The sequence below is a fragment of the Colias eurytheme genome, chromosome 10 (genome assembly GCF_061535395.1).
Source record: "Colias eurytheme isolate Ceu_HAF_F1 chromosome 10, ilColEury1 Martin Lab GWU primary, whole genome shotgun sequence".
In the NCBI taxonomy this organism is placed as follows: Eukaryota; Metazoa; Arthropoda; class Insecta; order Lepidoptera; family Pieridae; genus Colias; species Colias eurytheme.
The window spans coordinates 7,214,649-7,238,061 of NC_142989.1; the positions used below are offsets into that span (position 1 = coordinate 7,214,649).

Sequence of the window (23,413 nt, forward strand, 5' to 3'; positions counted from 1 at the left end):
CGAGACAGAATTATCTCACAAAGGTGTATATCAAACCAAATCGTATCTAATAATATTTTACGCACTGGTTTCTCCCAAATTACTAACATACGAGTACATAAATTAATAGGTAAGTAAAACAATATATTCGATAAAATAATAATATGTAGGAAGTGACTCATATTACGTTTTAGCTGAAAAGTTTAGTGGAAATAATGTAAATGGTAATTTAAACAATCATAAAAAGTTACAATCATTTGGGTATTCCTGAATAAACAGTGTAGTTTATTTATATAGATTTTGTCTTTATTCGCTTGTAGTTTAATATTAATAAAGCTCTTGTCTACTTATTCAAAGAGCTATAGGTATTAAATAGAAATGTAATCCGCTTATACTGTTGAATGGTTTTAAAAAACGGTTGATTAATTCTATACATTAATGTTATCCATTACAAAGAAAAACATCATATTTAGATAACCTAAATGACTAGTTACAAACCGCAGACACAAGTCTATACAGTTAAAAGAAGCGTATTATATACAGGGCTAGAGAAAAATTAGTGTCCAAGAGCACTCCCACTAAACTAAATCAACTAGAATGTTTATTTAAGTTCTTAAGTGAAGCTTAAATTGCAGTGGCGGGTAAATTTATTTAGTACACGGATTAATTTGATAGTAAACTGTATGATCACGATTACTGATTGGATAGTGACCCTTTATTATAGATCGTTCTATTGTTGTGTTATGTTATGTTAGTATATTATTGGTAGTTCGTTTTGTCTCTTAAAAATCTATTGCAATACGAATATTCTTACTGTTAACTGGAAAATTAGATAAAAAAACATTTTGTCTTTGCCTCTTTATTTGAAATCATATGAGGATAAAAAATATTTAGTTCGCCATTTTTGTGGAGGCGACTATCTTTGTCAGGAGCTACGATGCCACATATAGCATGATTATAGATAGCACATGAATACATACCCTTAAAAACACACAATCACGTCAAAATTATAACACCTCGTCGTTTTTATATCAAGCTCTTAAAAATGTTGAGTTACATTAAAATTAATTAAAATAAGACCGAAGCGAAAATTTAAGTCCGAAATAAAAATATATTTTTTTGAATATTGTCTTATTTACTTTTATTGAGGATAATTTAATTAACTCTAGAGCGGGTGCGATGTGGATTTTATTAAATACTAGCTGTACCGCGCGGAAGATCCCGCGGTCAAATTCATGTATTTCTATAGCTCATGTATAACATAAATATATAACTTTACTGTTAAGTTTCATCCTAATCCGTCCAGCAATTTTTTCGAGAAAGAATAACGAGCATCCATCTATACTCACAAACTTTCGCATTTATAACATTAGTTGGATTTTTATTGATCTATATACGTATCAACGTTCGTGAATTGTTCTAGTTAGTTACAGTCAGTAAGTCTTATGAGCACCAGAAGCTTTGCTAGCATGATTACAGATAGCACAATTGCTAGTAAAGCGCTTTAAGCGATAAGTTCATAATGTATAAGGATGTACAACGTGTCGTTGGATAGCTTGGCTTTGTGGAGTCCCTTTGAGGATATTCTATAGACGCTCACAAGCAAAATGCAACAGCCTACAGCTTTACATAACTAAACAGTCTTAGACAGTAGCGCCATCTAGTTTCAAACTAAGCAAAGTTTCAACTGAATATAGTTTAGTTCACCACTCATTTTATATGGGTAAATTAGAAATTTAAAAAAATGTATATCATTTATGAAGACATAGATATTAATTTAATAATACTATGCTACATAAGGATGGAAGAGAGAAAACATAAGTGAATAATTCAAATCACGTCACGACAATATTTTTCTTCCTTTCGCATACAGCGCTTTCTGTAAACATTTGAATTTAAATTAATTTACTCTGGCTAACCTAAAACCAACCTTAGTTGTGTATATAGTTCAGACACAAATATAAAGAGCTACTTCAAAGCCTCATTATATTGTTAATAATTATGGTTTAGTTTTAATATATTTTTAAAGTGTTTTTTCAACCAGCTGTTATGTACAGTCGTTGTTTTAAATTTAACTATATTTTCATGAAAATCCAATCAGCTGTTTTTACGTGAAAGAATAACAAACATACATCTATACATATTACAAAAATTCGCGTTTATAATATCAGTAGGATAATTTTTATTAGTGAAGAAGAAAATTTAATTTTTTTCCTTTTAATAAAACACGAGGATCTCTAAAATTATTTAATGTAATATTTGAAACGTAGATATTTGTAGAGCACTCGGAAATTCACACACGACCTCGCAACAAGATTGCCTCTTGAGGGAAAAAATGGTATATGTCAAAATATCTACTGAGTCCTCCCTTTGCATACTAAAATAATAAGAATATGTTTTAATTTAATGAGTACTGCAATTAGTAAAATTTGTGGTGGTTGTGTGTGTTTTTCAGTAAGTTTTTTTAGCTATATACATATATGTATAATATAATTATATAGCTGCCAAAAATACTTTGATGATTTTAATTGACTAGAAAGATCACTACATAGTATAAAACAAAGTCGCTTTCTCTGTCCCTATGAATGCTTTTAAATCTTTAAAACTACGCAACGGATTTTGATGCAGTTTTTTTTAATAGATATCTTATCTATAATAAATAAAAATATATAAATAAAATAAATAAATCTTATCTATAGTAGATATCTTAATAGATATCAGCTATCTTTTAATCGATTTAAGAGGAAGGTTTTAGTAGGTATATAATTTATTAGGTTTTCGACAGAGCGGGCGAAACCGCGTGCGGAAAGGGAGTACCTATTTATCTATATATATGTCACGGCTAAAGGTAGGTGAGAACATAAACTTAAGATTAGCCGGCTAAACTTAGGTTTATTTTCGACGAGGTGTTAATGTTAGTTTGTTCTATCTTTAGCCGGCTAAACTTAAGTGTAACCGCAGGCCCGTGGCTAAAAATGTCGGGGTGGGTAGATTTGGTTAGCGCCGGGCCGGTGGAGGGCTTGAGGGGCCCGCACAGTGCCAGAAAACACTCGCCCTGTTCCTTACATGTATTATAGTAACCAAATCTACCCACCCCGACTCAGGGCAGAAAGCTGGTGGCTAGGTTAGGTTAGGTTAGAACTCTTAAGACCCGCACGAGCCGAGCGAGCGCAGCGAGCGTGCTGCGGCAGCAGCCGGCGAAGTGCCAGAAAACACTCGCCCTGTTCCTTACATGTATTATAGTAACCAAATCTACCCACCCCGACATTTTTAGCCACGGGCCTGCGGTTACACTTAAGTTTAGCCGGCTAAAGATAGAACAAACTAACATTAACACCTCGTCGAAAATAAACCTAAGTTTAGCCGGCTAATCTTAAGTTTATGTTCTCACCTACCTTTAGCCGTAACATATATAAAACTCAAAGGTGACTGATATAGTGATCTATCAACGCACAGCCCAAACCACTGGACGTATCGGCCTGAAATTTGGCATGCAGGTAGATGTTAGGCATCCGCTAAGAAAGGATTTTCCGAAATTATTGCGGGAACGGGGAAAAACGGGGATGCACGAACAAAGTCGTGGGTTCCGCCCACGACTTTGTTCTATATCTTCGATCTTTGTTTCGCTAGTTAATAATAAATAACAAGATTATTATTTTACTGGGTTATTAAATCAAAGCAAACATTATCGTATTTTGAATATTTACAATGAAAATATGAAATTATATTATACTAAGAAATAAGAATTCCTTATCTTTACTCTGCATAAGCAGTATTTTTTGTCGAATTATGATTAAATCAATTAGTCGATAGCAATAGTTTGTGACGATATTATCAACAAAACATAGATTAACTATCTTTTAGAATGAAATCTCCAGACTATTACTAATTAGGTAATTTGATTAATAATTTTGCTAAACACGTGAGTTATCATATTATCGTGCTGTTACATATATTATCAACATAAAATTTAAAATATCTACATTTACATCAATAACAATAATATTTAGTAACTACTGATGTACTAAAACCACTTAGTATAAAAAAAATTACAAAAATTGACATTTTTCGTAATATTTTGCTACAGTTTACTTACGTACTACCTAGGTTCATACGTGAAATAACCTTAATTTTTTTTTATTATTATGAAATGGTAATTCATATTACATTTTTTATTTGGTTATAGGGAGTAATCATGCTCGGAAATACAGGCATTTCATATATTTTCGAGCATGTACCCTTTAAAACACATATTATTAGTTAATACCTACACACACACGCATACACACATTTTTCTTATTATATTAATTAGCTTTTCTCTTGTCATAACTTGGAAGGAAGATTTATCACCTAGTCGCATAGGATTTTTATGATACATCTAAATTGTACTATGAAGTTTAAATTTATAAAGAACAGAAAAAAATCGATCTCGAAGCAGGACTCCAACCTTACGCCAACTTCACGCCAATCCGGGGCGGATGCCTAACCAACTAGGCCACTCGTGACCCGCCAAAGCGATCGAATTGATTCTATTCTTTCGATTTTATATGTCTGTTTGAAGTTGTTCATTTATTTATTTTTCACTTTCAGATATTACCTTTCTGCTGTACATGTGATATTTTGATTATTGATAGGTTCTACTTAGTATATTATTATTAGTCTGTGGTTCTACCAAACTTAATGTTAATTTGTATCAACTCGGAGTTATTTAACCAATTTTTCTCTCGTACAAATTACATAAGAGGCTCGACATAAGAATCGCGTCTGCTCTAGTTTAATAAATAATGTAAATTAGCTGTCAGTATCACCCGTTTCACAATGAATGTGGGGTTAAATTTACAGCCCTCTTAAATCTTTCTACCTTTGAACCGTCATTTGGTTAATTCATATTTTTTGCAATGAAACTGCTAAGTATTGAGTACTATCAATGAAACTGCTAAGTATTGAGTACTATCAATTTTTGTTAATTTAAAAAGTAAATGGTAAAGTTACGCAACCGCTTGTGGGTGATAAGTTATTTTAGGGCCGATTTTTCAATCATTGGTTAAAACTTATCTGTCCAATAAAGTATCACACAACAATATAAAAATAATATAAAATAAACTGCCAAAATACGGGTAAGCCCCACATTTTTGAAATGGTTGTACAATAAGATATTCGAAGTATAATTTTTAACTGAAGATTGAAAAATCGGCCCATAATAATAGGTACTTATAATTATGTCGTAATATGGGTTAGTGTTATGTTTTTCATTCTGTATTTTCAGATATTTTGTACAACCAAAAAATTATTATGATATGATAATATATTATTTTAAATCTTATCGATTAACTAAAGATTATTTTAGCAGACGCGTGTCAAATGCGATGTTGATTACTCAAAATCGAATTGCATACCTTAAAACTGTAACATAAAATTAAACACTTGACCGTAATTTGAAGCTTACTTCATTGGAGAAGGTACCTAGCTTTTTCCGCCTATTTTTCCCTCTCTTTCCGTTGTATATATGCTATCTCTCTCGCACACCTCTCCACCAGGTGGCGGGGCGCACGATAATGTCGGGCGCTGGATGTTTTTCATTGGCGTCTAGCTTCCGCCGCGAGAAGGTTGTCTACAAGACTACAACCTTGGTGCTATTAAGTATTAAGTATTGCTTAAAGCAAGTGCTAAAAGTGTTAAAAAGTGTATCCCGTCGGATCGGTACAGTGAGTTATTTTTACATCTATTCTAATAATATTTTACTTAAAAATGAGTAAAAATCTTTAAAGTCAACGGTATAATCGTTGGACTTTATTTAAAATGCTGAGGTTTTTAATGAATCCTTCAGCAATAGTTTATTTTTCAATATGCTTAAATACTTAATAGCATGAATAAAGATATTTAAAATTAACGATACAACCGTTACATTTTACTTGAAATAGTAACTTTTCTTTTGAAATATTTCATTATGCAATATGTACTAATTAATATTTGAATTTTTAATACTGTGAGTAAAGCTATTTTAACGGTGTTACCGTTCGGCTTTACTCGAATCGTTAATATTACTTTTGTGATTATTTGATATTACTAGATATATCAAATACCCTCTCTTGTATATAGATATTTTTAATATTTTATTTCATTTTTAATAATGTGTTTTTATTACAAGGGTACAAGTGAATTTTTCGTGGAAAAATTACAATTAATACTTAGTATGGATATGAGCCAACTCAAAGCTTTACAGGCATACAATCCATTGCTACGACTTTATTACATTGTCGTTATCGCTAGGAACGGTTCGGAATTCCTATCATAGTTTATTACTAAAAATTATCGAACGAGATGAGTCAGCTCCAAGAAGTCACGACATGTCAGAACATGTTGTGATTTTATTTTATAAATCGTACGGGAGTTACCGCTCAACTGAATAATGATGGAATTCGCTCATGTATAGTAGATACGTACCATGAATGTTCCACACATTCAAAACTATCCGTAGTCTATACGTGTCCTTTTATGAGTATTATTCTGATCCGTTTTTATGTGAAAATAGACATATTACACACGGCTAATTTGATTGAAAATTACGTTTCCTATGTTCAAATGATGCAACTTTTTTGTTAAAACGAGTAAGTACCAAAATTTTACAATTAAATTCTTTGGTTTACTGAACTTGTGCTGAAAGGGTTATCGTATAATAATTATCGACATATCTTAATATAAATTAGATTTAGATACACTTATTTCAAAGGATTTACAATTCACTTCTAACGTTTTAGAATAATATTATAAACTTGTACACCTTGACAAAAAGTAAAAAATTGCGGGTGAGTGGAGATTATTTTGTGCAATTAAATATAACGTCCTACGACGGTATGGTTGCGTTCGTAAGGAATGTTAACGGATATAAAGCAACTAAATGTTACATCGATTGCATGAACAAAAATAAATATGAATCGAAGTTCATTTTAAAATTTAGTGAATTGATTTGAATTATGAATTTATTAAATGTCGCTAACATTGGAAAATAAGTTAAAGGACCTTGTTAATTGCTATATTATTTAAATGATTATTTACTGCTATTTTTATATTAGCACTAAGGTGTATTCTTGCTCGAAGCAGAATACATAAATGTGGCCACTACTCCTCGCAGGGGTTAGCCAGGTCAAATTCACCCTCGCAGGGTGTCTCTTAAGCATTTTTTGGCAGGCCCTACTTATTTCTAGTTACAAACATCCCTCGCGCAGCTGTCGCTCGCAGGGAAATGGTGCAAATATATATCGGCCCTCGCGGGGCTTTGATTACAATCGTCCCTCGCGGAAAAGATGGTGCGAATATATATCAGCCCTCGCGGGGCTTTGATTACAACCGTCCCTCATGGAGAAATGGTGCAAATATATATCAGCCCTCGCGGGGCTTTGATTACAACAGTACCTCACGGAGACATGGTGCAAATATATATCAGCCTTCGCGGGGCTTTGATAACAACCGTCCCCACGGGGAAATGGTGCAAATATATATCAGCCCTCGCGGGGCTTTAATGGCGATTGGTGCAAATATACAAAGGATTGATCATTAAAATGATCATAGATATTTGCTTTTGTCAACGAGGACCCACGAAAGAAGTTTTGGATATGACCGTATCGGATCTTCACTCTTCTAAGGTAGGTAGAAAAAGGTTTTGAAATCTACTTCACAGTGGGCAGTATAGTAAATGACCTAATAAATACAATAAAGGTTAGATACGTCAAATAATGGGCGCATGAAATTGATACTTCGTATCCTAAAAGTTTACGCTTCAGGAATCAGGAAACCACCATTGGTTTACCAATTATGGAAATTGGAATTGAACAAATTGTATTTACCAATGCAAAGCCTAATCACAACAAAGGAAGGCGAGTCGGATCAAATATCATCTCGCAGATGATTTGTGGCGGTGGTTTCGAGGATTGTCACCAAGCCTTGTGTCAACGGTATGTTTGGTATCGTAATTAAATGGCACTAGCCGACCAATTTACATATACAAACATCGGAAGAGATTTTTTAATCGCAAAGCGATTGAATGTAACATATGACGATTGATTACGTATAGTTGACCTCTCATAGGCCTATTTTAGTTGCCCGGTCTTGTAGGCAATTTATTTGACTCGTTTTTCAACCCATTTGACCTCATTATTGCACCCATGAGATTTTTCTTCGGGGCTCAAACAATAAATCGCTGAGGGATTACTTAGGATAATCGTTTGTTAGACAAGTTTTTTGTCATCCCACCAGGATTATTATATTGTATAATAAAGTTATATACAACTATTAACGTAAAACGTTTAAGTACTCAACGAATGCTGAGAATACTGACTGTTGAGTTACATAGGATAGAGGATAAATAACGGAAAGTCAATCTTTCCAAACAAAAGCCTCTTATTATTAGATATTACTTGGAACCCCTACCCTTAACGAGAAAGCTCTGCCAAATGACTTCTCATTTCTTTGCTTTGAGGGGGGGGGGGGGGGCAATAAATGAAATGTACAGGCTATACGGCTTTTAAAATATAAGTCTGGTAAGCGAACTAAACTTTGCTGGTTTAGTTCTTGCTATATCGCTATCCGTGCCTGCTTCTCGTGTTTACGGGTGAATTAAGTTTATCAATAGTCATAAATGCAATGCTATTCAGAGGATATACTGCATTTAAAACATGACAAAGTCTGGTAAGCGAACTAAACTTTGCTAGTTTAGTTCTTACTATATCGCTGTCCGTGGCTGCCTCGCGTGTTTACGGATGAATAAAGTAATGTCCTGTCTTCGCATCCACAGCTAACTGTCCTATACTGTCATAATCTTAACACAGATTCATTCGACATAGCTCCCCACGAGCTCAGTTCTTCATTTTTGCACTCGCACAACTGTGGACAACACAAGAGCAATGCCTCCATTGGTAGCAGTTACAATCAAGGGATAACTAACCTTAGGCTAGCCATATTACGGATGTTGGAACAACCGACTATATTCAGGGCAATTTTCTTTGTTCAGTGTAACGTTTAGACTGTCGTAGCATTCCTACGGAACAAAGATGGGATCAGATCTGCATCCTTAATGCAGTTAATCGAAAGGAGATACTTTCAGACGACGATAATATTCAAAACCCACCATATTCCTTAACATAATATTGCATAGTTAAGCTTATAATCTCTCTTGCCATTATCCTGCAGCAGAATTCCTTGGCGATAATTTATCCTCGTTAGAACGAGCGAGGGTTGTTACGATAATATGAGAAATCCTAGTCAGTTAGAGACCTGAACGACGCGATAGAGTACCGCTATTTCAGTAGTAGGTAGTAACACCTAGAAGGGTGAAGGTATTCTGGAAAGCGGAACTGAAGGCCCGGTCAGCAGCATCAGCCACCTAATAGACAGTGTTCAGTGCTGCACCACTATAATCTGCAAAATGACTCTGACGGTATGAAAATGTGGAGTACATTTTCAAAATATCAAATGATATAGTTGGAATAAAAATCCTATTTGCCTCCGTCTATCCAAAAGACATACGGAGTAGCTAGTAGTAGTTGGTTGAATTAGAATAAAGTAACTATAGTTAAAATCCTTTGTTACTGACTGGATAAATTTGGCTCTTTTCCTATCTGACGTTCATATAGCTGTTGACTGCCTAGTGTTGTGCACAAACACTATTATTATAAACTAGCGGTCCACCCCGGCTTCGCTCGTGGTACTTACGTTTTCTCTACATAAAAACCATCCTCGTACTTCAAGGAATATAATAAAAGAATTATCGAAATCGGTTCAGCCGTTCTCGAGTTATGCGCTTACCAACACATTTTGCGATTCATTTTTATATATAAGAAGATAAGTCACGTTATGTAGTCCCGAGGCTTTCGGTATATAAGTTCTTATGTAAATCATAATTATATCTTAAAACCGAATTGATTAAAAGTAACGTACTTGGCTGTAGTAATTGCAGTTTTGGGACACAGATAAGCTCCTTATCATTTTAGTCTCTTAAGAGTTAAGTTCAGTATATTTGTTTCCAGTACAGAGTTTATGACCTATCAGTTTTAAATAAATAATTCATGCATTGTACTGAAAGTACTAGCCATGTTTAGATTATGATTGGTGGCGTTGGCTCTAAACATTAATAGATACCGCACGGTTTGGTTTGATGTTAAAAATCTGTATTATAATTAAAACCGTTTACCTGTTTTGATATTTTATTGCCTTATTCAAGGGGTGACCTTTTAAATTTATTTCTGACCCCAAAAGTAAGGACCAAGTTCTCTTCTTGTCCGCTTGTAGCAGGTTGGGTTAAAACTGTGTGAGTTGAGACAGGTGGTAATTCTATGTAAAGATGATTCAATTGTGCTTCTACAGAGTTCTAATTGAATAAATAAAGGTTTGAGTTTGAGGTATTTTTGCCTCGTCGGGATCAGCTGTTGCTTCATTTTGTAAGTAACATCTAAATGCGTAATTGAAAGTCGTTACTGGCGCTTTCGCAGATTTACGCTAAAGATAGTGAAAATTGTAGTAACTTTAACTTTTCAAGCCCAAAAGGTTAACTAAGGTACGCTTGAACCAATCTCATAAGTTCTAATACTTTTAATCATTATGATTAACTTTTTGGTTCTTATTTGATTAACTTTTCATCTGGGATTGTTAATATATTATATAATATAAAAATTTGTGTGATTTATTGGTAGGTATACTATCTGCACACCTTACTCTTTCAAATAAAGAAATAAGTAATTACTTTTGTATTCAAATTCACATTGGCGTCCATATATTGTACACCAGGTGGGTAACAAACAGGTCTCAATGAAGTAAGCTTCAAATTACGGTCAAGTGTTTAATAGCTGTGTTTTACCTGAAAATAAAACACATATTAAATACTTACCTATATTTGAAGCTTACACTTAACGTCCACCTGTTGTGGATTTCGACTCAATGAAAAACATCCAGCGCCCGACATTATCGTGCGCCCCGCCACCTGGTGGAGAGGTGTGCGAGAGAGATAGCATATATACAACGGAAAGAGAGGGAAAAATAGGCGGAAAAAGCTAGGTACCTTCTCCAATGAAGTAAGCTTCAAATATAGGTAAGTATTTAATATGTGTTTTATTTTCAGGTAAAACACAGCTATTTGTTCAGTAGGTTTACCTATGTAATATAAAATTTATGAGGAATGGAATAGCAAGTAACTCATAAGTAAGGATACAAAAAATATAACACTATCAATTTAAAAATAATACATTTTTTATTTTCACATTAATAAGCTAGTTAGTGTTGTGTTATACGACAAAGTAAAGTTAAGATTAATTGCATACAAAACCAGATTTAACCTCTACAGATCACGATCTGAGAACGGTAGAACCACGGTTCTACCGTTCTACACGTGGTTAGAAAGTAAAATAACCATTATCGCCATATCTTATAATCTTCTATTTATCTTGGATTTAAAATATTATTAGTAGAACTTAGAATAGTGGCCGTAAAAAGAAGTCCCAACCTTGAAGACAACAGCAGAGATTAATAAGATGTAATAATAATATTTAATCTAAGGACATAATAATCTAACGATTAAAAAACTTACGTATTATTGATAATGAATAATCGTATTTATCTTCAAAAACGTCACAGTAGCATACTAGTAGAAAATAACATCATTTTTAAGTATAATTCAAGTGAATTTTAGCCAAAAAATAATAATAATTTTCACGAAAATTGCTTCTTGTATCAACGAACGTCATTGTAAATAACTCAACTCAATTGAATTCCATTTTACATTAATGTGTAAGTAGTTAATTTCAACTAATTTCAGGACATTGACATAATTTTTCATACGGCACCATCTGTTTCCATAATAAGCTTTTCGCTAGTGTTACTATAAATAGTGACGTCAAATTATGGCGCTAAGTCGATCCTAGGAATACCTAGTTGGAAAGTTTAAAGCAGAGTAAGATCTAAATCGTAAAGAAAACTTCCTAACTGAATGGGTACAATTTTTCTTTGAGGTTTTGTTATATCAATAAGCTGTGTGCCGTTTTAATAACATGCACTTTTGACCTTTTCTTGCTACATAATATAATAATAATATCTATAAAGATTATTTAGGATTAGCACATTTCACTTAAAGCTGAATAATAATTGATAAGAATCGAATTAATCCGAATTGGTTGTTATGTTTGTATTGGTTGTAAGTGATTGGAATATATTGATATATTTATATGTTGAAAGTTAATTATTTCGACAATAAAACATAATATTATATATATATTATTGCGCGTAGTGAGGCTGATATAGCACCAGTTATTCGTTATAAAAACTAAATGCCGCTTTATTTAAAAAAAACATAGCGCAAACTTGTAGTCACTTCTAAATTCAGATTAGAGCGTGTTTCAAAATATTTTGTACCTAAAGGATCAAATTGTGAGATTTTGTATTTGATACGGGGCACTGTATATTATATGATACACATAATATTTGTCTGTATACAGATATTTGTCTGTTAGTTATATACTAAAATTAGTTTTAAAAGTACAGTAATAAGCATTTTAAGTTAATAAATGTACCTTATCTTTAATGGAAGTAAAACCATCAAATTATTATTGCACGCCTCATAAGCGAAGCGTTGAGGTGGGTACTACTGTCACTTCGCGCAAAACATCTGATTTTTCAAACTTAAAATGTCTTTATGTATCATACATTGCACTTGTAAGATAATACATACACACACATATTAAGAAAAAACACTATTTTTAACGTTCATGATATTTTTGATGTCATTTTTTTTATTTAAACTAGTTAAAAAACAGTTTAAAAAAGTTCTGTCTTGGACGTCCGTGTGTCTGTATGTGCGGATCCTTTTTCTTGTTAACACGATAGCGACCGAAATACTTTACTAATCGAGTCTTTTTTTTTCTCTTACGCTTGAGTATGCTCAGGAATAGAACCCTTTCATTTTTCAGGGTCTGATTCGATGTGGTTTAATTGTTATTAAATAAACAAAAATAATAATTAATAAATATTTATTAAAAAAAATTATGAGGCGTGCACTTTTGGATTTTCCAAATTTTTTTTAACTTCTAGTTTTAGTCGACTCGTCGGGTGACAAAAATGACAAGGGCTCATTCATCACTTCTGCACCTGTAAGTATTAGAATTAATATAGATTATAATTGCTTAACTAATATTGGATTATTGTGATATTATAACAACAATACATTCATGGGCTCTAATTCATGTTGAGATAAAATAAAACTTACCGCAAATCTACAAAGAAAGCTCAGAAAAACTTTAAAGTTCCTAAAATTGAGATAATTACATGGTCATAGGTACAACGAAAACTTTGATTTACATTTTTTTATTGTAAAAAATATAATAACAAATGTTAGATTCCAAAAAATAATCGTCGTTATCAAATCGCTAAATTTATATACCTACATTCCTTTTGATAACTTTGGAAAAACAATGATAAGATATTATAAATATTGTATTGTCCTAATTAGTAGATCATTTAGTGTTTGGTTTAGATTAAGTTTACTCGTAAATGCAGGTAAAGTATTTTTTTTACCTATATATATTATGTGTGTCTAATAATAATGCAACTAATAGTTATCTTTATATATAAAAATGTATCGCAAAATGTGTTGGTAAGCGCATAACTCGAGAACGGTTGAACCGATTTCGATAATTCTTTTTTTATTATATTCCTTGAAGTACGAGGATGGTTTTTATGTAGAGAAAACGTAAATATGTACCACGGGCGAAGCCGGGGCGGACCGCTAGTATTTTATAAAATTAAACATATAATTAATAATGATCCATTCCCCATGAAAATTTAGATTTCGGTGTATTTTAGCAGAGAAATTATCCTTATATTTTTGGAATATCTAAACAATAAATTTTACTTTTTAAAACTTTTCTATTTCTTTTATAATTAAATTTTTATTAAATAAATGAGATTGTAAATTAATTGCGACACCATACTTTCGATTAAGTTAGAAGGTTTGTTGTAAGCTACTTGCTATAAAATAAATTAAAGAATTTTCAAATATAATAATTTAATAAAGATTTTATTAAAGTAAAAAGCTATAAAAATATGAAAATTGATTACTGTGTTTATAATTAAAAACTTTGTGTCTATTGATGAATTAAAAATTTTTTCAAAGCCCATATCCTATTTTGTAAAAGTTAATTTTACGTAAAAAATGTAAAATATAGAATAACCAAACTTTTCCCATCAAAAAATAAAGACAAGTTTTATCCATACCTGATAAGCAAGATAAGATTAGGATTAAATATTATATCGATATCTTTTTATACTGGAATTCAGTATCAAGAGATTACAACACAAGTACATAAATAATAATTTTATAGACATGCACTTACTATTAAAAATAGCATTAAATAAGCACTTCCAAATTATTATATTCAAAACTTAAAAAATGAAATAATAAAAAGGAACAAATACAAGTACATTATATATAAAATACAAGTACCTACTGCAGAAGACATTACTTATGATCGTATTAATCTTGTTAACAACCTATCGAAATTAGAAATAGATAATGTGCTCTGCATAATATCCCAAAATTGATAGATTATGGAAAATATCCTCCTCCTTATCAAAATAAAAACTTTCCTTCTATAAGATGACCTAACACAAAATAATATCGCTTTAATCTGTTTAAGACCCTGGTACATATAGAACTAATGATAATTTCATTTTTCAGTCATGTATTCATTAATATTTCTGGCGCTGCTTGGTGCAGCGTATTCGGTACCTCTAAACCAAGATATCACATCAATGTATGGGCATTACCGACTCCCTGGAGAATCTTACCCTACGTTCTACGATGTGCGTCTCTTCATTGACCCGGACTACGCACACAATTTCAATGGGAGCGTATCTATTAGAATAGTACCGAATATCAACACAGATGAGATTGTATTACATGCTATGGAAATGACATTAAATAGTATACAGGTGGTCGCTGACGGCTCCTCTACGAACCTTTACCATAGTTTCTGGCAAGCTACGGATGATACGCATTTCTTGAGAATCAAAACGACTACACCTTTAGTAGCTCTACAGCCATATACTATTCATATTGATTATATAGCGCAATATGCTGAGAATATGTTTGGTGTTTACTTGTCTACCTTTACTCAAGAAGGAGTTGGTACAGTGTAAGTATAATTTTGTCCTTCAAAATATGACTGAATAAAGGAATTTTAATGAGAGTACAAAAGTAGAGTAAGCTTTATCTTCTTATTAAGTATGTTTACATTATGTTTTAGTGTATAAGTAGGTACCACAAACCGTGACAAAATAACATCAAACTCGTACTATGAAAATTCTTCTGAAGTCTCTTCATATTTCACAAGTCATTTTTTTATGCTATCATAGATAGATATATTAAAAAGCGAACTATTTAGTTCGCTTTCATCTTAATTTGCATCAATATTTTTTTCAGTAATCTAGTCACATCGCAACTGCAGCCAACGTTTTCACGCCGTGCATTCCCATGCTACGACGAACCACATCTTAAGGCTGTGTTCAGAACAACGATCTATGCCCCTCCTGCTTATCCTGTCGTAAGGACCAACATGCCTGAGAGAACTGATCTTTCTAAGTAAGATATTTACAATGTAGTAATATTAGTACAAACAGTATTTGAATAATTTAAAACTGATATAAACAATTAAGCTTCACACAAAAAGCGAATCCTACAATTTTAGATTTTTATATTATCTCTGTCAATATTATGTAAAATATTACCAAGCAAAATATACTTGATGTTCAAACATCGAGTATATTTTGCCTGGTAAATGAATGCCTGAATTGATTCTATTTTCAAAGAATGTGTGGTCCAGGGCTGACTTAAAAAAATAAACGTTTGTACTACTGTATATAAGCCTATAATAATTACACTTATACATTTCAGGCCCAACGTCCCAGGCTTCCTCAAATACGAATTCCAAGACACAGTAGTACAATCAAGCTACCTTTTAGCTTACCTCGTGTCAAACTTCGAATACGTTTCCAACGAACAAGACCCGATATACAACGTTCCCTTCAGAGTGTATTCCAGGCCTGGTACAAGGAACACTGCAGCATTTGCTTTGGACTTTGGCCAGAAGAACATGATGGCTTTGGAAAACTACACTGATATAAAATACGCTTTGCCCAAATTTGATAAAGCCGCTGTACCTGATTTTGCTGCTGGTGCCATGGAAAACTGGGGATTGGTTATTTACCGGTGAGTTCTTATTGCTTTTTATAAATGTATAGATATTACATAATTATTATGGTAAATATAGAATTTACATTATATACAAATAAGTTAGATAGCAACTTTTAAATCATGTTTAAATAACTATTAACTGTTTTGACCTCAATAATTGGTCATCGCTTTGTACTTAATCGCTAAATGGATGAAAATATTATATAGTATTAAGTTTAGCCGTGCATGCATTAGAAGTTAAGCAAGGAGTTTTAAACATCACTTTAACCCTGTTATTATATCTATATATCCTATAATTTTTAAGTATTAAACATATTCTACGATAGTAAAATCCAATGCTACCTTTTGAGAAAATGTAAAAAATATTGTAAATTACTTTGTTTGTATATTGCTATACCGTCATTTCGTTTCTCTTCAAAAACGTCTGGAATGAATAGCCTCTATTCAGAGTCATGAACATACAAATAGCAAGGAGTGTTATAAAGTGAGAAATGTAACTAATGAGGCCTGACTAATTTAACGAAAGGTGGCGTAATGAAAACGCGCCCTTTTGTGTCTACAGTAAATGAGCATATTACACACAGATAAAATTCAGCAAAAAGGAGAGAGCATTGTATTAATGTTATGATACAAATGTACAATGTAAATATTCTTATCATTGTAGGTATATAATACTTTAAAAATTTGTGTAAAAAAACAATTTACAAGATAATTAGTTATTGAAGAAAATACGATAACTAACTAACTAACTAACTAACACGATTGATTATGTGATTTTCTTGTGATTAAAGATTTAAAACGAATAAATCTTGCTTATCGATTTTTCGAGTATTGAAGATTTAATTTACTTCAGTCTATCGGATTAAGAAAATAATTAAATTGGTATTACATTCGCATATAACACCCCTAACGAATTTATTTATTTATTTACAGAGAGGTCGCATTGCTAGTAACAGAGGGAGTGACCACAACCTCCACTCGCCAAAACATTGGCCGAATCATTTGCCACGAGAACATGCACATGTGGTTCGGTAATGAAGTGAGTCCTCGAAGCTGGACGTATACTTGGTTGAATGAGGGATTCGCCAATTTCTTTGAAAACTTCGGTACAGATATGGTAAGTTAAAACTAGTATAGTGTCATAAAGCTGACTCTTCTTAAACATGTGAATTATATATTATACTAGCGGTCTGCACCGGCTTCGCCCGTTTTTTTTTTTTTTGAAGTGCCGTGTCCCCTAGTGGGGTAAGGGGCAGATGCATTATTCATACATCTGTTTCACTGATCGACTTTCTTTAGGGACAAGTAGGTGATCAGCCTTCTGTGTCCTGCCAGACCGAGACATTTTTTTTTTCATCGTCTCCACCGGGAATCGAACCCAGGACCCCTCGGTTCTACGCTCACGCGTCAACCACTGTACCACGGCTTCGCCCGTGGTACATATGAAAAATAGATGTTGGCCGATTCTCAGACTTACCCGATATGCACAGAAAATTTCATGAGAATCGGTCCACCCGTTTCGGAGGAGTATGCAGACTAACATTGTGACACGAGAATTTTATATATAAGAGATTTATAATATTAATATAGTAATATAGTATATATAGTATGGATATATACCTGTCACAAAAAATACCATAATGGGCATCACACTAGATTTGTAGAAATGAATCACATCAGTATTAATAAGAAATACTGTATGGTCGGGCATATAATATAAAGCCCAATAATTTATCCCGTCAGCATTTTAAAAGATAAGCATTGTAAAAGATAACTATGATTTATCGGTTTTTTACGCAAATCAAGGGTGACTCAAACTTTTGGCACGCTTAAATATTCATGCAGCTGTTGTTTCTTCGACCGTGTAAATCTTAAGAAACTTACAAAATTCAAACAATTCTTTCCAGGTGTTGCCCGGCTGGCGTATGATGGATCAATACGTTTTGCTTGTACAAAACGTTTTCCAAAGCGATGCTGTTCTCAGCGTGAATCCAATGACTCATCCTGTGTACACTCCATCACAAATTATAGGAACCTTTAATTCTGTTGCTTACCAAAAATGTGAGTATAAGCTTGTGCGAGTGACGACCACCTAGGTCGTTCAATGTTGATAGATGTACCATTTCAAAATACGGAAAAGATTTGGATATATTCAAAAAGTATTACAAACTTCGCTTGATGTATATTAGAAGGTAGAGCTGCATAGTTTTTATTTGTATAATAGGTATTGTTTGATATTAAAGTCTGTTATATTATCTCATATGTTAAATGAATAAAAACTAAATTGAAATATAGTGGAAACAAAATTGCAATGAAAAGTTGATTGAAAATAAAAACACGTTTTTTTTCAGCGGGATCTGTAATTCGCATGATGCAACACTTCCTTACTCCCGAGGTGTTCCAGAAAGGTCTTTCAATTTACTTGAAAAAACAGTAAGTACAGAAGTACCTACTCAAAAATAATTATTCTTTAATTAGTAATTAAAATAATGTTATTAAATTTACAAGCTTCCACATATAACTTGGTTGATGTTAAGTAAATACTATTAATTCAATATTAATATAATAGCTTTACCCGGTATATCTGGGAAAAAATTTGAGCAGTACTTCTTCATCACAAAAAAGTTGTAATAATAGTTGTATTAAAAGATTTTTTCGAATCGTATAGCATTTAAAACATGTTATAAATATTTTAGTTCCCGCTCTGCTGTGACACCCCCAGATCTATACGCAAGCCTCCAACAAGCACTAAGCGAATCTAACCACACCATTCCGTTCGCTCTCTCCACCATCATGCAGAGGTGGACTGAGCAAGGAGGTTTCCCTGTTCTGACAGTGAGGAGACAGTCGCCGACTTCACAATCTATTTCTATTGTACAGGTAAGTGTATAGAAGTAAACAATAAGAATGACACAATATATTGTTATTGGTGAATTAATTATAATATTTTCGGTGATATAATATAAAATTATCTAATAAACCAAGTGATAAATATGAGGATCTGTAAAAATATTCGGTCATAAGATATAAGCCGTGTCAGTTTCAAATGTGCATGTCGCGTGTGTATTTCGCAAGTGACTTTTTATTACTTAGCATGTTCCATGAAGTACCTATTCATTTAATTATCTTATTTCTGTAAAAACTAATATTTTCTTATCATCTTACTGTCCATCTTCTCTTCTTACTCTATATCTTTTACTTTTCATAGCATCGCTTCCTAACTGACCGGGCCTTATCCTCCAACGACATGTGGCATGTGCCTGTGAATTGGGTTCTCTCTACAAACCCTGACTTCTCCGACACTAGGCCTCTTGCTTGGGTACTGCCCAACAGCCCTGCTTTAGCTGTTGACATTCCTGGACTCTCAAATGTTGACTGGTTCATTGTGAATAAACAACAAACTGGTAAGAATCTTGTATATGCTACTTTTACTTTAAAACAGTAACTCATTGATCGTAACCGAACGTAATAAAATGTAGTACTTAACCAATGACTTAACCAAATTAATTTTAGTAGGGCAATTTTAAATCGAAACTAGGTATTAATGAGTAATTAAAAAAGTAAAATTTTGGATTTACATTCAACAAATTAAAAAGTAGAGCACATTTATAAAAAGAACATGAATTCCCGAACATAAATATTATTATAAAATTGTCTTATTTTCCAGGATATTATAGAGTCAACTATGATGATGACAACTGGGTTGCATTAGCCAAAGTACTTCAAAATTCCCACGAAGTCATCCACCTGTTGAATCGTGCACAACTAATAGATGATGCTTTCAACTTGGCAAGAAATGAACGTCTTGTAAGTATTTTTCGATATGTCATTTTATAAGCACTTTGGTTTCTAATTCTTCAAATATTTAGCAAGTAATCAAGTGTATTTTACGATACATCATTGTTGTTGGTTTTTATGACAGATTGGTTTTTATTCATCTATTATATTATAGCTTTAAGGGCCGATTTTTCAATGCTTGGATAAAACTTATTCGTCGAATGTATAAAACTACCATTTTAAGAACGTATTTAATTGCACGTATTTGACAGTTTACGTGACGTTTAATATTATCGTGTAATACTTTATTGGACGGATAAGTTTTATCCAAGCATTGAAAAATCGGCCCTAAAGCGAGTAGTGAAGTTAAACATTTGGTTCATTATATATCTATCTAATATTATAATGTATATAATTCTTCTTTATTTTTTATGCCTACAAGGATCTACCAGCGTAAGTTGTCCATTTTGAAATTATAGAATTTTTAAAATAGGAACTTTACTTTGTTCCTGTCTCGATTTCTGTGTGTGTCGTTAAAGTCTTTAATTTTTAAAATATACCTAGTAGAATTTTATGTTGAGTGTTTCAATAATGTTTTATTTTCAGAACTACCAATATGCATTCGAAGTGTCCAGATACTTGGTAAACGAAACCGACTACATCGCATGGGGCGCAGCTGACGCCGCCTTTTCTTACCTTGATGTCGTACTTAGTGGTAGCGACACTTATCCCCTATTCCAGGTTAGATAACAAAAAGTTAAACATTCTTATTTAAACCTGAACCATTTATTGGACTTTATTTGGAGTCACATATAACATGTATTATCATGCAAATGATGAAATCAACAATAATTGTATTGGATTTTAAGCTTTTTATTTGAAGATAGTTACATGATTTGTCTAAATAATGAATAAAAAATATTTTCCCAGCAATATATTATCATGAAATAAAAAGTACATTAAAGTAGGAAATAAAATTACCTATTATCCAATATATAAAAATCACGACCTAACAGAGTATAGATTGATTACTGCAAATTAGAAACTAGATACAATTGCAAAACAAATCACAAGGTGCCAAATTAAAATTTTATGTAATTTTCCAGAAATACGTTCTAGATCTCTCGGCGCCTCTCTTCGATAAATTCGGATTTGTAGCTGGAACAAATGAAGAACACGTTACAGCTTTCCATCGTAACATCATCTTGAATTTGAATTGTCGCCATGGTAACGAGCAGTGCGTCAACCGAGCTCAAGAACTTTTACAACAGTTCCGTAATAATCCTAGTAAGTTCAATATTCGTTACCAAGACTTTGTAATCGTAAGTGTCTTTAGTTGTGCCAGTAAATGGGTCCTTGTTACTATTAAATAAATAATTTTTTATTATTATTATTTACACTCCGTTTCTTCAAAGCACGTGGGCATTACAACTAGTAATTCTCTAAAACTAAGAAATTATAAAAAGAATGATAATGCCCTAAGCTCTATCGTACAAAAAAAATGTGTAAAGGTGATCAATGTTACTTTTACACATCGCCTAAGGAAATAAGGTGATACAATAACTTTATTAAGCATATTATGTTTTCTAAAAGTAGATCTGAATATACAAATAATTTAATTAATTGGATTGTCAATAAGTGGCGTTACGTTTATTCATTTGCATTTGTTTCAAGTATGAAAATAAAATTAACTTTATCTTTCAGACCAACCGTTGAATGCCGATATTCAAACGGTAGTATTCTGCTCTGGTTTACGTGGAGGAGATGTGGATAACTTTAATTTCCTCTGGAACAGATACTTGTCAAGCCAAGATTCTAGTGTCCAGTCAATTTTACTTAACTCTCTTGGATGCACTTCTAATGAAACTTTGCGTAATTTGTAAGTATTATTGGGACAATTCATAGACTGTATGGATTCTAAGTAAAAGACACAATTAAACTACATGCAAAATACTGAAATACTGAGTTAACGATCCCATCTATGTAATAATAAGTTATATTACAAAGCAAATGCAATAATTTGGATGGAATATTGATATATAAATTTGTTACCTGATCAAGCATGCCAAAGATACTGATCTAATTTTTAGGAAACTTGTCAGAATTATTATTTATGTTTATATAATAGTTACCTACCTAAAATCATAAACAATTTGCATTACAGCTATATGAATCAAGTTATAGACACAAACTCTGCAGTACGTGAGCAAGACAGACATAGCATCCTCGTCTCCATCATTAATTCCAGTCCAGCAGGCATGGAGGCTGCTCTTGACTTTGTTATTGAACACTTTGCTGCTATCCAGCCAAGGTAAATAAATAAATAAAATAGTTTATTTCGTTTCCAAATGTTACAGAATATGGGGAAGGCCCTCCTAGTAAGTTTAAAAAAAAATTATGAAGAACAGCTGTTTTGAGTGGTTAGATATCTTGATATCGAATAGCTATACTACGGATTCTATCAAATGCGAAAGGGCTATTAATCATGCAAAAACCGGCAGCAAAAGCTCTATTTTTGTACATTCTTAAAAAAATGAAAACGTATAATATAGCTTTCAAACTTAGAAATTAAATATAAAATTATGTAGGAGGATATTTGATATATATTATGTCTTTTTTTTTTTCAGGGTACAAGGTCTTACTGGAACAACCAATATTCTAAATACCTTTGCCAGGAGATTATCAACCAAGGCCCACTCAGATAAGGTGAGTCATATCAGTTATTGGATCTATAATGTAGGAATTTCCGGTTACGTGTTTAAATGAATATGAGACAATTATATTTAGAAATCGAATTAGTTAAATGAAATAGAATTAGAAAAAAATAGAATTAGTTAAAAAATAATTAGTATGAAGATGCGCACGCATAATATTATAACATTTACATCTTAAACCGTTTATAAGATTCAATCTACAATTATTAATCATTATAATACTAGTGATTTCAGCATAATTCACGTCCATTTTATTTTTGCAGATGGATACATTTGTAGCGCGCCACCAGGCTATCTTCACAGCTGGTGAACTAGCTTCAGTCGCTGCTATTCGAGAGAACATAGCTGCATCTATTACTTGGGCCAATAACAACTATGACAGTGTTAATAGTTGGTTCAACGTTAACTACGGCAGCAATTCCGTCGCTCTCACCTCTGGTTTCATCATTCTTATCTCACTCTTCATTACTATCTTCAATCACTAGAGTAATGGTAGTTTAGGATTATCTAGTTGTATTTTTACCACCAAGATTATTGCTGTACAGATCTTGCACATTTAATAAATAAATAGTAGGATATTCATATTTATATTATTTATTGTCGTTCTGTACATTATTACTAATAAAATGTTTTACATAGGCATTTTAAGCGTAGGTTTAATAATTTTAATGTACATATATGTATCACCAGTTTTAATTAATTATAAAGTGTG

The 23,413-nt window shown here is 32.5% G+C and overlaps 1 protein-coding gene across 1 annotated transcript; it reads left to right on the forward strand.

The window, feature by feature from the left end:
* Window positions 1–14,697: 14,697 nt before the first annotated feature.
* Window positions 14,698–23,405, forward strand: LOC149905259 (aminopeptidase N-like). Its single transcript, XM_090106162.1, has 15 exons — window positions 14,698–15,152; window positions 15,440–15,598; window positions 15,911–16,225; window positions 17,144–17,327; window positions 18,118–18,271; window positions 18,562–18,643; window positions 18,907–19,090; window positions 19,419–19,614; window positions 19,878–20,017; window positions 20,594–20,728; window positions 21,094–21,274; window positions 21,692–21,866; window positions 22,152–22,298; window positions 22,615–22,693; window positions 22,965–23,405. Exons 1-15 carry the CDS (start codon window positions 14,698–14,700, stop codon window positions 23,184–23,186), a joined length of 2,808 nt encoding a protein of 935 aa, XP_089962288.1. The 3' UTR covers window positions 23,187–23,405.
* The last annotated feature ends 8 nt before the right edge of the window (window positions 23,406–23,413 follow it).